Source organism: Enhydra lutris, unplaced genomic scaffold (assembly GCF_002288905.1).
Source record: "Enhydra lutris kenyoni isolate GAN:26980312 unplaced genomic scaffold, ASM228890v2 scaffoldscaffold13, whole genome shotgun sequence".
Lineage (NCBI taxonomy): Eukaryota > Metazoa > Chordata > Mammalia > Carnivora > Mustelidae > Enhydra > Enhydra lutris.
Window position 1 is genome coordinate 32,140,180 of NW_019154097.1, and position 12,690 is coordinate 32,152,869.

General features: G+C 44.9%; 1 protein-coding gene across 2 annotated transcripts in view; it reads left to right on the forward strand.

Annotated features, from left to right (window-relative positions):
• LOC111146148 (GTPase activating Rap/RanGAP domain like 3) overlaps nucleotides 1-12,690 on the forward strand; it is a 129,274-nt gene that overhangs the window by 21,664 nt on the left and 94,920 nt on the right. The window contains exon 2 of one of the 2 annotated variants that reach the window (XM_022501568.1): nucleotides 332-401. In XM_022501568.1, coding sequence (XP_022357276.1) covers nucleotides 332-401 — 70 coding nt within the window. Of the gene's footprint in view, nucleotides 1-159; nucleotides 402-12,690 lie in introns of those variants that run through there. The other variant, XM_022501569.1, reaches the window with a different exon arrangement.

The window sequence follows — 12,690 nt, forward strand, 5'->3', positions numbered from 1 at the left end:
TTCTCATCCCCTTTGGTTATACAGAAATGAAATTATAAACCACCAGTAGCCTTGGAAATCTCAATCGATTGCAAACGACTAAATATTTAATTCAATCATTGCCTATACTTCCAGGGATGACTCGGGTGTTTTTCTTTTTACCGAGGGCTCCGTGAACGCGGGCTCTGCAATGGCTGCTGGGGACTGTGTCTGTTACGAGGAGGCTCCCCTGCAGTGAGGAGCTGGGGCAAAGCCTGTTCCATAGCAGCCCTTTTTTGCAAATGGTAGTCGATTTTGGCAGGTTTGTGGCCAGATCGCTATGTATAATACTGATGAAGCATTTTTGTTCCAGCTCTGTCTCGGAAGACCTAGGCTGTAGACGTGGGGATTTCAGTAGGAAACATTATGGATCTGTGGAGCTGGTAAGTTTACACTGTCTGTTCAGTGGTAGTACATTGATTTAGAATTAGAGCATTGCCAAACTCATCAGATCTTTTGTTGTATATTTACTGTCAGACCATGTGGGTACCATGTAAGGCTGGGATGGGAGAAAAATGCCTATTGAAAGGCCATAATAATTTGATCATCTTTATTTGTTTTTATTGTTACGTACTCTTAATCTGTGCCTTCCAGTTTGTTAAAAATATGTTGTGGCTGGGTATTTTTCTCTGGTTGCATATCATCGGGGTATGTAATCAAATGATTTATGAATTAAGAGAGGTGGCATTTGGTTTTTATATTATCTTATTCCTAAAAGTTGATAAACCTAGTTTTTGAGGTTTAAAGATGATTGAAATACATGTTCTGATTTTCTGTACCTTTGCTTTCTGGGTATGTGGTAGGAGTGAGAATATTGATGAGATTTTTTTTTTCTTCCTGTTAAAAGTATATTTGTTGGGCTAGAATATACTGTAATAGATGATCGATACCTGGAATGAAAATATCCACATTTTCCTTATGAGAGACATTAGGGTTTGTGTTATGATCTTTTAAAATAGTATGCTTTCATTTTAAAAGAGGAATAATGAAGGCATATTTTGCTTCAGTCTTTTAAAGGACAGAACTGTGACTCCCCCCCACCCAGTTGCATGGAAATTTGAACAAATTTTCAGGAAAATGTGCTCATAGAATTCTCTTGTTATTATTTAATACTATTAAAAACATTGAATTTATTATTTCTATCTATTTACAGAAAATGAGTTGCTTGGATCCATTTCTGTAGTACCCAATTTTCCTCCATTAATATATGCTGTATTCTTGCAGGGTTTAAGTAGTAGGAAAAATTATACGAGAGTTGTGTACCAGTAGCATTTGATTAGAATTCACTCATGTATTAGAGACTTGGCTGTGCAACTGGCCCAGGGCTGAGTGAGTATTCTTGAAAACATAAAATAAGTAAAAGATTTGGTCCTTGTTCTTAAGGAGCTTAGTGTCTTGAGCTGGGCAGATAAGATACATAAAATATCTAGAAAATGAGTTGAATCACATAAAAGACACATTGATCGACTCCACCAATGCGCGTTCTGTGTCGCTGGTGGCACCGGGCCAACTCAGACCACCACCTCCCCTGAAGGAGCAAGTGTAGAACTATACAATTCAGGGCGGGGAATGGGTAAATATCGGGAGAGGGATACAGATAGGGCCCGTCGGGGTGAAGAGAGGGGAGGAAGTGACCCATCCCAGCCAGGGATCTTGGGGAAGCAGCCGGGAAGGCCTCACAGAGGCAGTAGGACGGACGGACGTGGGTTGGTGGTAGAGAAGACAGACAGTGGATATTTGCAAACAATGTGATTCTTGGCAGTGATGTATGCCAGGGCCAGTGAGCAAATGGCCCTGCCTCGCAGAGTGTGTGAGGCAGCAGGGCTGACTGGCCACAAAGCAGGCAGGCTTGGAAATCAGGCCTGGCTTCACCTACCAACTCTAGCACCCACCACCGTCTGTGCATTTCTCTGAACCTCAGTGGCGCTGAAGAAGTTGTGCCATGAAGTCGTTTTTTTCCCATCATTTCCTAGTTGTCCGATCTTGGGACTTCTTTTGGCCTTCTTTCTCTCATCTGTGGGGATAATACATTATTATACATTATTATATATTATTATATATTATATAACCAGGGATATTAATATTACCTACCGTATAGGGTTGTCAGGAGATTAAGTGAGATGATACTCATAAGCACAGGCCACGGTAGGTAGCTAGCCGTGGTGGTAAAGATGAAATTTGGTGGCCAAAGGGGAGGACCTGGCTTGCAGGTGGACTTTGGACCTGATCCAGAAAGTCCCATGAAGTTCTCATAAACCGTGAGAGTGGTGTTTGGGGAGAGCTCAAAGGTGTGAAAGATGGACCCTTTATAGACTCGGGGAAACCACGGACGGTCGGACAGGGGAGGTAGTTGAGAGCAGTGGTTCTCAAACCTAAGCACGTATCTGAGCACGTCGAGCATTTCTTAGAACAGACTGCTGGGCCCCCATCCCCAGACTTTCCAATCTGGTAGGTCTGGGGTTGACCCAGAATTTTCATTTCTGGCAAGTTCCCCGGGGATGGTGATGTCACTGATCCCAGGATCACACTTGAAGAAACCCTGCCTTAGAGAAAGAACTCCAGGCTTGTCCTCAGTCATCTTCAACCTCATGAGGCAGCTCAGTGACCAGAATTCTTCCTTCCATTTGTTCAGATTTTTGCTCTGGAGCCATGGGTGTGTGTGTGTATGTGTGTGTGTGTGTCTTTCTAGCTGACTTTCAAAATAATATAAACTAAATTTTTAAAATAGATTTAAAAACCCTACATATAATTTCCCTGCCCCATTGCCACTTTTTTCATCTCATTTTGGTACCTTCCAATCTTTATAACGACTAACCTCAGTTCCACCTAGCTGTAATCAAATTACACATATAATTTTGTCTTCCTCTTTCTTTATCCAGCTCTGTTTTGTGAATGTCTTCTCATCATATAGTCCTCATGTTACCATTTTAACTGTGTGATAGCCCAACATCGTTATAAACAATTCTCTAGGTAACAGTTCCCCTCCTTTTGTAAAATTAGGCTGTGTCAACTTTTCCCTTATTAGTAATGGCACGCCCTCGTGGTTGGAGTGATTGAGAAAAATCAAATGAGCCAAGTTCCATTTTTGCCATCTAAAGATCTCTTGAAATTCTGACTCCTGTGTTTTAAGGAAGGAGACATTTTCTCTCATCTATGACCACCAGCAAATTATTAAAAACTGTTTCTATGGGGGTGCCTGGGTGGCTCAGTGGTTAAGCATCTGTCTTCAGCTCGTGTCATGATCCTAGGGTTCTGGGATCGAGCCCGATGCTTGGCCTGGAGGCTGCTTCTCCTTCTCCCACTCTCCCTGCTTGTGTTCTCTCTCTCATTGTCTCTCTCTATCAAATAAATAAATAAATCTTTAAAAAAAAAAAAGCTTGTTTTTGTGTTTTTTATGTGCATGAGAAAATAAATTTAACTTTTTTTTACATACCTGGTTTGATGAAATTGTTAGAAACCCAATAAATCTTGAGCATCCTGAAACTCAACATTTGTAGAAGGGTGCAAAATTTGAAATTTTGCAATCGACTTCTTTTGACCTTGAACAGATGAGGTAGAAGTCCTTGTGAAGAACCAAGCTTGGCTGTTAACATCAGTAATGAGGACAGATTTGGGGGCTCAGTTGCCTTGTTTTTGGACTGGGTATGACTTGTGAGTGAGCATGTGGAAGCTCAGACCTTTATAGACCCATGGGGGAGGGCTCTATAAACGGGTCAGCGCTCATCCAATACCCATGTATTGAAGGCCGGCCCCTGCCCCCTCGCACCCGGCACAGTGCTAGGCACTGAGCAGAGGGAAAAGCAGGTTTTCTGCCCTCCTGGAGCTGTGGTCCGGCTTTAGGAACCAGCCCGATCCTGGCTGTTCCCTGCCTCCATCAGGAATTGTTTCCTTGCAAGGAACAAAGACCCACTCAGTCCAGCTCAAGTCCAAAGCAGTTCTCTGAGCGCGTGTAGGTGAGGCTCACCGAAATGAAGTCAAATGAAGTGCGGGGAAAAGCCCGGCTGGGCCTTCTGGGTCCCGGAAGCCGCCAGACTATCGCTCATCTCGCCCGTTCTCTCTCTCTCTGAGCGCCGATGCCATCCCCTCCACCAGCCAGCTCCCCAGACTGCACGGGCATCTCTCTCCCGACTGCTCTCCCAGTGGTGGCGGGGGTTTTTAACACTTCTTTTCATTATGGTCAAATATACACAACAGGAAATTTACCTTTTTTTTTTTTTTAAGATTTTATTTATTTATTTGACAGAGAGAGACCCAGCGAGAGAGGGAACACAAGCAGGGGGAGTGGGAGAGGGAGAAGCAGGCTCCCCGCTGAGCAGGCAGCCCGATGTAGGGCTCGATCCCAGGACCCTGGGATCATGACCCGAGCTGAAGGCAGGCACTTAACGACTGAGCCACCCAGGCGCCCCAAACTTACCATTTTTAAAGGATCATTTCAGAGGGCAGGAAGTACATTCACATCGTTATGCCACCGTCACCATCGTCCACTATCAGAGTATTTGCCATCAGCCCAAACAGTGACTATGCCCATTAGACAGCAAGTCCGCATTCGCCCTTCCGCCCCAGGCCCTTGTCACCTCTATTCTGCCTCTGAATCTATGAACTTGTCTCCTGTGGGACCTCCTGTAAGTACAGTTCTGCAATATTTGTCCATCGTGTCTGGTCTGTTTTACTCAGCGTGAGATTTTGAACGTTCATCCACGTTATAGCACGTATCAGAATTTCATTCCCTTTCGTGGATGCATTCTGTCCTTTGGACGCACCACATTTGGCTTATCCATTGATCTATCTCAGTACACACTTGGCTTGCTTGTCCTTTTTCACTATTGTCAATAATGTTGCTGTAAGCGCTGGCCTGCCAGTCTGGTTCGAGTCCCTGCTTTCTTCAGCTCTGTTGGGTCTGTTGACTGGGAGTGGAATTACTGGATCATAGGATAATTCTATTTTTCACTTTTGAAGGACTCCCAAGCATGTTTCCATAGTGGCCACACTGTTTTAGGTCTCCACCAGCAATGCACAAGGGTTCCAGTTTCTCCACAATCTCACTGATATTTGTTCCATTTTGTTTAAAAATTTTTAAAGATTTTATTATTATTTTTTGACAGAGAGAGACACAGCAAGAGAGGGAACTCAAGCAGGAAGCGTGGGAGAGGGAGAACGTGCTTCCCACGGAGCAGGGAGCCCGACACAGGGCTGGAACCCAGGACCCTGCGATCATGATCTGAGCTGATGGCAGACGCCCAATGACTCAGCCGCGCAGGCGCCCCTCCATTTTGTTTAATAGCCATTCTAGTGCGTTGTAAAGGGGTGCCTCATTGTGATTTACCTTTCACCCATAACCAGTGATATTGAACATCTTTTCATGTGTTTATTGGTCATTCGTATTTCTCCTTTGGAAAAATGGTATATAAGTTTTTTTGCCTTCTTTGCCCATTTTTTAATCAAGTTGTTTGTTTTGTTGTTACTGAGTTACTGTTGTTGTTCCAAGAGTTCCTAATATATTCTGAATATTAATTCCCTTATCAGAAATATGATCTGCAAATCTTTTTTCTTGTTATGTGGGTTGTCCTTTTACTCTGTTGACAATATCCTTTGATGCATGAAAGTCTATAGTTTCCTTGAAGTACGATTCATCCTTTTGTTTGTTTGTTTTGCCATTTGTGCTTCTGGTGTTATATTCAGGGAGTCATTACCAAAGCCAGTGTCAGGAAGATCTGCCCCTGTGTTTTCTCCTAAGAATTTGATACTTTTAGCTTTTACTTTTTTTCCTTGATCCATATTGAGTTGTTCTATGTGGCCTATGGAGTAAGGTAGGGGTCCAAGTTCATTCGATAGGTTTATGATTTATTGGGAGCTATTTTGTGTGTGTATGGAATGACATAGGGGTCCAGCTTCGTTATTGTACATGTCAATATCCTGTTTTCCCAGTTCCATTTGTTGAAGAGACTGTCCTTTCCTCATTGAATGGTCTTGGCACCCTTGTCTGAAATCAGTTGATCACGCATGCAAGGGTTGGTTTCTGGGTTTTCTCTTCTGTCCCATTTGTCTAGATGTATGTCCTCACATCAGAGTGATGTTTCAAAATGTTGACAATATAATGTCTCTTCTTTCTGAAAACCCTTCATTGGCTGCCCATCCAAGTCCAGACCCTTTACAAAGCCCTGTAAGAACCTGAGTGATCCCGGTTCTGCCTGCCTTTTCCACCCGCCCTCATGCCACTCTCACTGTGCTTCACACGTTTGGCCTTGTTTTGGTCCCAAGAACACAAGAGTTCTTCCCTGTCCCAGAGCCTTTGCACTTACTCTTCTGCCTGGAACAGTCTTCCCCTCACTTTTCATGGCTGGTCTCAGCTTAAATGTTACCTTCTCAGAGAGGTCTCCCCAACCCACCTACCTCAAGTGGTCCTTCTCTCCATGCTGTTCTATACTCAGCCTCCTATTTCTTTTCTTTTTTTTTTTTTTTTTTTTTTTTTAAAGATTTTATTTATTTATTTGACAGAGAGAGATCACAGTAGACAGAGGCAGGCAGAGAGAGAGAGAGAGGGAAGCAGGCTCCCCGCTGAGCAGAGAGCCCGATGCGGGACTCGATCCCAGGACCCTGGGATCATGACCTGAGCCGAAGGCAGTGGCTCAACCCACTGAGCCACCCAGGCGCCCCTCCTATTTCTTTTCTTAACAGTATTTAGCACGCTCTATTTATTTCATGTATTTGTTTATTAACTACTCTCATCCACCAGAGATGAGGGTGGAACCACGTTTGTCTTGTTCATATTTGTATGTCTAGGACCTGGCACGGGGCCTGGCACATTCTGATTTCTTATTAAATGTTGTTTATCACTAAAATGACTTCCAGTCCCCCCAGTTCCCTTTGTCTTACAGCTCCACTACCCACCACAGTCTGTTCACTCTTGGGTCCAATTTCAAATTCCAAGTAGAATGTCAAGGATAGCTTCCTCTAGCTCATGTGTTTATCCTTGATTCACACTGTTGTATTCAGGGAGTGGGATCATGTGGTATAACCTAGACCCATCTCCTCAGCACAGTTTGGGGATGGGGCAGCCCCTCTCAAAAGGTTATAGACAAAATTCAGTTTCAAATAATATGACACCTCAAATGCTTCTCTACATTGCCTTGTATGGTAGATATTAAAAGCTCAAACTAAAAGCACCTGGTGAGAATATCTTCTTCTGCCAGTGGACCATTGTTCTGGACACCTTTTTCAATCCCATAAACAAGGGTGCAGATTATAAACCCCCTAAAAATAGGAGTCATGGCTCTTTAGTTACCACTGTGTCCCTAGCACCAAGTACAATGCTTAGTGTTCATTACTTAGTGAATATCGATCAAATGAATGAATGGTTCGATTTGGTTGAAATTAGGAAGTAGCCTAACCTATCAACTAGAAATACAAGAAAGGAATAACGAGCCTCTTGGACCCCCTCCCCCAGTATAATTGGCCTCATTACCTTGCAGTGCATTCCATCCAAAACACAGGCCATTTTTCTTCTTGAGAAATGGAAGTCTGGTCTTTCGCGGCAGGATTCTCGGCAAGGCATAGCCGTTACACCATTGCCCATTCTTCATCACTTCATATGGAAATCTGTCAGGAAAACCAAAGATTGTTTGTAGCTTTTATTGATCTTTTCTTGGCCTTTGACTCAATGGATACGAATCTGGTATGTTATGAATGATGAATGATGTGGGCACAGCTCTCTCCCTCCCAGCCCCGCTGCCGATTGTCCTATAACCCGCCATCTTGATACTTCTGGGGGGTGCCACAGTCTGGAAGGCAGTGTCAAGTCCAGATAAACATTGTCCAATCCTTTTTAAGCCTGTACCTTCATCCCTCAAGCCCGCATTTAGATGATTTGCATGCTCCCCTGCTGTATAGGAAAGGAACATAAAAATGCTTCCCTGTAAGGAAGGCATGGTTTTGCTGTGATGAACTCATGGTGGCCTCAAAGGCTATCTGTGCTACCTAATTACCCTCAAAAGAACGGTTCGTGGTGAACTTGGTGCCATCCGCAGATTTTCACATGTGAGGTTTCGACTGTTGAGGACTCCTGCCGCCCGATACGTAGTGATTGGTATTTTTGCTCCGGCAGGAATTTGAATGATGCCTGTGGGACTGTTGTACAGAAAGATGATTCTTGGCTAATGAGTGATTTAGCGGCCCGTCCAACGTCCCTGACACAGTGCAGCTTTGTTCTCTATTCAGGGTTGAGGAGGCTTTTTGTTTTCATAGGCATTTTATGGGAAAAATTATATTCCATGTAGTATTTCCAAATTGAGACATTAGTGAAGGTACCAGCAGATTTCCCTCAGGAACATCCGAACATCAGGACTGCGACATTCTACAGCTAAAATCATCATTTCAGCAGATGTTTATTCAAAATGGACCTGGCTCGTATCTGAGTCTTAAATAGCAGCTTGACTCAGAGAGGTACCTCCAGACATGTTTATCTCAGAGCATTTACCAGTAAGTTAATGCGGTTTAAAAGTGTGGGGGCTTTTGTGGATATTTTTGGTATCTTTGTGGGTGACTTTGAACCTTTCCCAGGCTAAAATTTAAAAAAATTCTTGCCACTATCTTCTATGATGTAGAATCTGAGACCTTCCTCCTGAAATTATTTATGTATCATAATGGAGCCAGAAATCTTTGACTGTGATCATTATTTTGTTACTGCTGTCACTAGTTTTAATGTTTACTGAATGTAGGCTACATGCCGGTCCCTGAGCTAAATGCTTTAGGAGAATTTACTTGTCCGACCTTCCCAAACCCCTGTGCAGCAGGTATTATCTGATTATGCTGACGTTGTGGGGGTTCAGGAGACATTTGTGGGGATTGAATGGCTCCCCATTTAACCGATGATCTCAGAGAGATCCCATAGCCAGTGAGGGATGAAAGTGACATTCCAACCCAGGTCTCCCGTGGGCTCCAGGAGCCCCAGGGCCTCATCTCTCAGTCTCTGAGCCCAAACTCTTACAGCCCCCGCTGCTGAAAGGCTGGGTTTCTAAAGAAATGAAGTTGATTGTCAGAGCAAACTCTTCTGCCCTTAATCAGTAGCACAGAGAAGCTCTGTCTTAGGTTTCAGCTCAAACGTCTAATTTCAAACTCTCTTCTGGCCACATCTTCACAAGCTTGATTTTGAGAAAAATGTTGATAAAGAATTATCCAAAGAGGGGCGCCTGGGTGGCTCAGTGGGTTAAAGCCTCTGCCTTCGGCTCAGGTCATGATCCCAGGGTCCTGGGATCGAGCCCCGCATCGGGCTCTCTGCTGAGCAGAGAGTCTGCTTCCTCCTCTCTCTCTCTGCCTGCTTCTCTGCCTACTTGTGATCTCTGTCAAATAAATAAATAAAATCTTTAAAAAAAAAAAAAAAAGAATTATCCAAAGAGACATCCATGCCATAAGTGGTCTAAATTTAATTCCTGGATTAATCTCAACCGTAAGATAGCTACAAACACTTGGCCTGCTGTCTTTGGCCTCTCTTAGACTTGCTTCTCTTGGTCTGTGCCTTGATCTTACGCCTTCAGCTTGCCCTGATGGACAGCGTGGAAGAGGACCATACGGAGCTAGATGGTGTGTCTCTTATAGAATGCTCTTGAGGATTTTTCTCAGTGGGCCACAAAGTCTCACTTTTAAGAGGACCTATGAGGAAAGTTTTGCTCAGGACCAAAAAGTACGATGCTTCCCCCGTGAAGCTGGTTTGTTGTTAATCTTACAGGTAGTAGGGAGCCTATAAAGGACTTGGATTTTTTCCTCTTTGCATTGTCCTCCAGGAAGCTCGGAGCCCTGTTTTTGGCCTTGCCTCTAATTACCTTAAAGGACTTTCTAGCATACATCCTAATCTGATTCTCTTATTTTCACTTGATTTACCCACACCTAATCTGCCCTTATTCTGAACTTGCTCTATATCTAATTTTCTCCTTTGAATAAAATATATTTCAGAAAGGGGCACCTGTGTGGCTCAATCAGTTAAGTGTCCGACTCTTGATTTCCACTCAAGTCATGATCTCAGGGTCATGGGACCAAGCCCGCCCCCAACCCCGCACCCCCGGGCTCCACGCTGGACTCTGGAGCCTGCTTGGGATTCTCTCCCTCCTCCTCTGCCCACCCCCCCTCACATGAGCGCACACACATACACTCTCTCTCAAAAAAAAAAAAAGATATTTTGGTAAGGTGCTTTAAACATTTCTTAAAAATAAGGTAGACATAAACTGTAATAAGAATACAAAAAAGTTCTCTAAATTTTTCCACACAAGAGTCTTGGGAACAGCTACTTCCTTAGCACCAGCATGATCTCTAGTTTCAAAACTAGAACAGAGGGGGTGCCCTGCTGGCTCAATCAGTAGAGCATGCAACTCTTGATCTTGGGGTCATGAGTTCAAGCCCCACACTGGGTGTGGAGTTTAGAACAACAACAACAATTAGAACTGGAGACACTCTACTCCCAACCTTCTGCGGGTCCAGGGTTGCTCATGCTCTTCCTGGTGGCCTCCCGTCCCTGTGCTGCCATGTCCCTCCCCACAGGATGTGTGATCTCCTACTGCCGCAGGGACCCCAGCTCAGCTGCACATCTCTGGCTCCTACTCCTTCTACCGGTCTCCCGGGTCTTTGTTCATGGACTCCAATGGTCTTCAAGTAGTGGCGTGTAGTAGTACTCTGGTGTACTATAAAAATACTTTCAAATTCTGGCCAGTGTGTAACTGTTTATTTTTTATATAACCAGAGACACAAATTGTTAGCAGATTGTTTACTTGGTAAATTCTTCACAGGAAATCAAGTTTTCTGCCTTGATTGTGGTTTTTCATATGCCCAGGAGGGACATTTCTCATATGTGTCTCACACACACACTCTCTTGGTGCCTCTTGGGTAATGTCCTTTGCCTCTCCCATCTTGTGCCAGAGCGACCCCTGCCCTGCACCCACCCCCTCAGCTTCCAGTCAGACCGGGCTCAGCAGTGTGTACTATCCATTGTTGCAAAAGTACATCTTTAACTTGCTCAAAAGTATATCATGTTAGGGGCGCCTAGGTGGCTCAGTGGGTTAAAGCCTCTGCCTTCGGCTCAGGTCATGATCCCAGGGTCCTGGGACCGAGTCCCGCATCGGGCTCTCTGCTCAGCAGGGAGCCTGCTTCTCTTCCTTTCACTCTCTGCCTACTTGTGATCTCTGTCTGTCAAATAAATAAATAAAATCTTTAAAAAAAAAAAAAGTATATCACATTATATACCTTTGTATGCTGTTCTCCTGAAGAGCAAATATTTTCATTGTTTTGAAAAGGCTTTTTAAGAACCCGGGCTTACTTCTGAATTTAGGCCAGTCCACCATCAGAACTGCGGGATCCAACAACCACAAACACACACTCTCTCTCTCATTTGAAAACCACTCTTTTACTTCTCTTGGTGCTGTTAATGCTGAAAAGGAATCTGGTCTGTTTCCCAGCATTTCACCATGGGGGCTCTGAACATTCAGAGCTCTTTTTTAGGCCCTCAGAAGCCACTCTGGCCCTTTTAACCCACTAACTGCCCCCTGCGGGTTGGGAGACCTCCCCCAGGGCGGCAGGAGGGAGAGTGTTTGAAGTGTCACCGAGGGCACCTCCCAGTGCCCCTCCGCTGAGGCCCTGGCCTTCCAGCCCCGCCCTGTCTCAGGTCAAGTCCCTGCTTTCTTTGGAACGTCCCCATCTCACTGGCAGGAGCGTCCATGGTGGGTTCCACAGCGGGCTTCCCTGCTTTCCCCACCAGGTGAGGGTAGGGCAAGTCACACCCTGGGTCCAGCATGGTCGCCATGGCTGACGGACCTCTGAGGGCTTCCGGTTTCACGCCCCACTGTTATGCGTGAGCCCCAGCTAACAATCTCATTTTTATACGGAACTATCTTACCCATTTAATTAAAGCAGTGACTTTGGTTTCCTTTATGTGTAAGAAAAGGATTGTATGCTTTTTGGCCTCAGCTTTTTAATCGGTCTACTGTAGTTATCGCTGCGGCGCAGTCTTTCAAAATATAATCTCAAACCGCATTTGCTCAAGAGATGTGAAGACTTTTTAATTACTCTGGGAGCACCTTTCAGCCACTGTCTGAAGTCTGTGTTTGATCCCTGGGATAGTTCCACAATTTCCCTTCTGAATTCCTCCTCTTCTACATTCAGTAGGATGCTTCCTCTTCTTCTTCACTGAGCCTGCTCTTGCCAAGGTCACAAAGACGTTATCGCTACCAAATCCGCTCCTAATCATCACCTTCCAGGCCCAGTGTGCAGCATGGGCCCAGTGAACGCCTTCTCTGGGGTTTGTGCCTCGGCTCCCTTACTCTACCCCCTCAGCTTCTTTACGGATTCCCTCTCTTCTGCCCAGTCCTCACATTTTGAGGCTCCTCAGGGTTCCGTCTCAGACACTCTGTTCATGCTACACACTCCTTCTTGGTGATCTCTCCTACCCTGTGGCTTCAGTTACTGCCTTCAGACGGTGACTCACGCGTCCTTGTATTCTTCCCAGATCTCTAGAACCATCTGCCTGGGTGCCCACTGGATGTCTCTCCTGGGAAAACCTGTGGGCGGCTGAACCTCAGCGTGCCCCGAACTGAACTCAGGTCGTCCCTCCTCCCAACCCCAAACCACTGAGGGAATGGCGCTACCTTCTTTTCAGTTGCGAATTCCAGAAACCAGGAAATCTCCCATACCCCA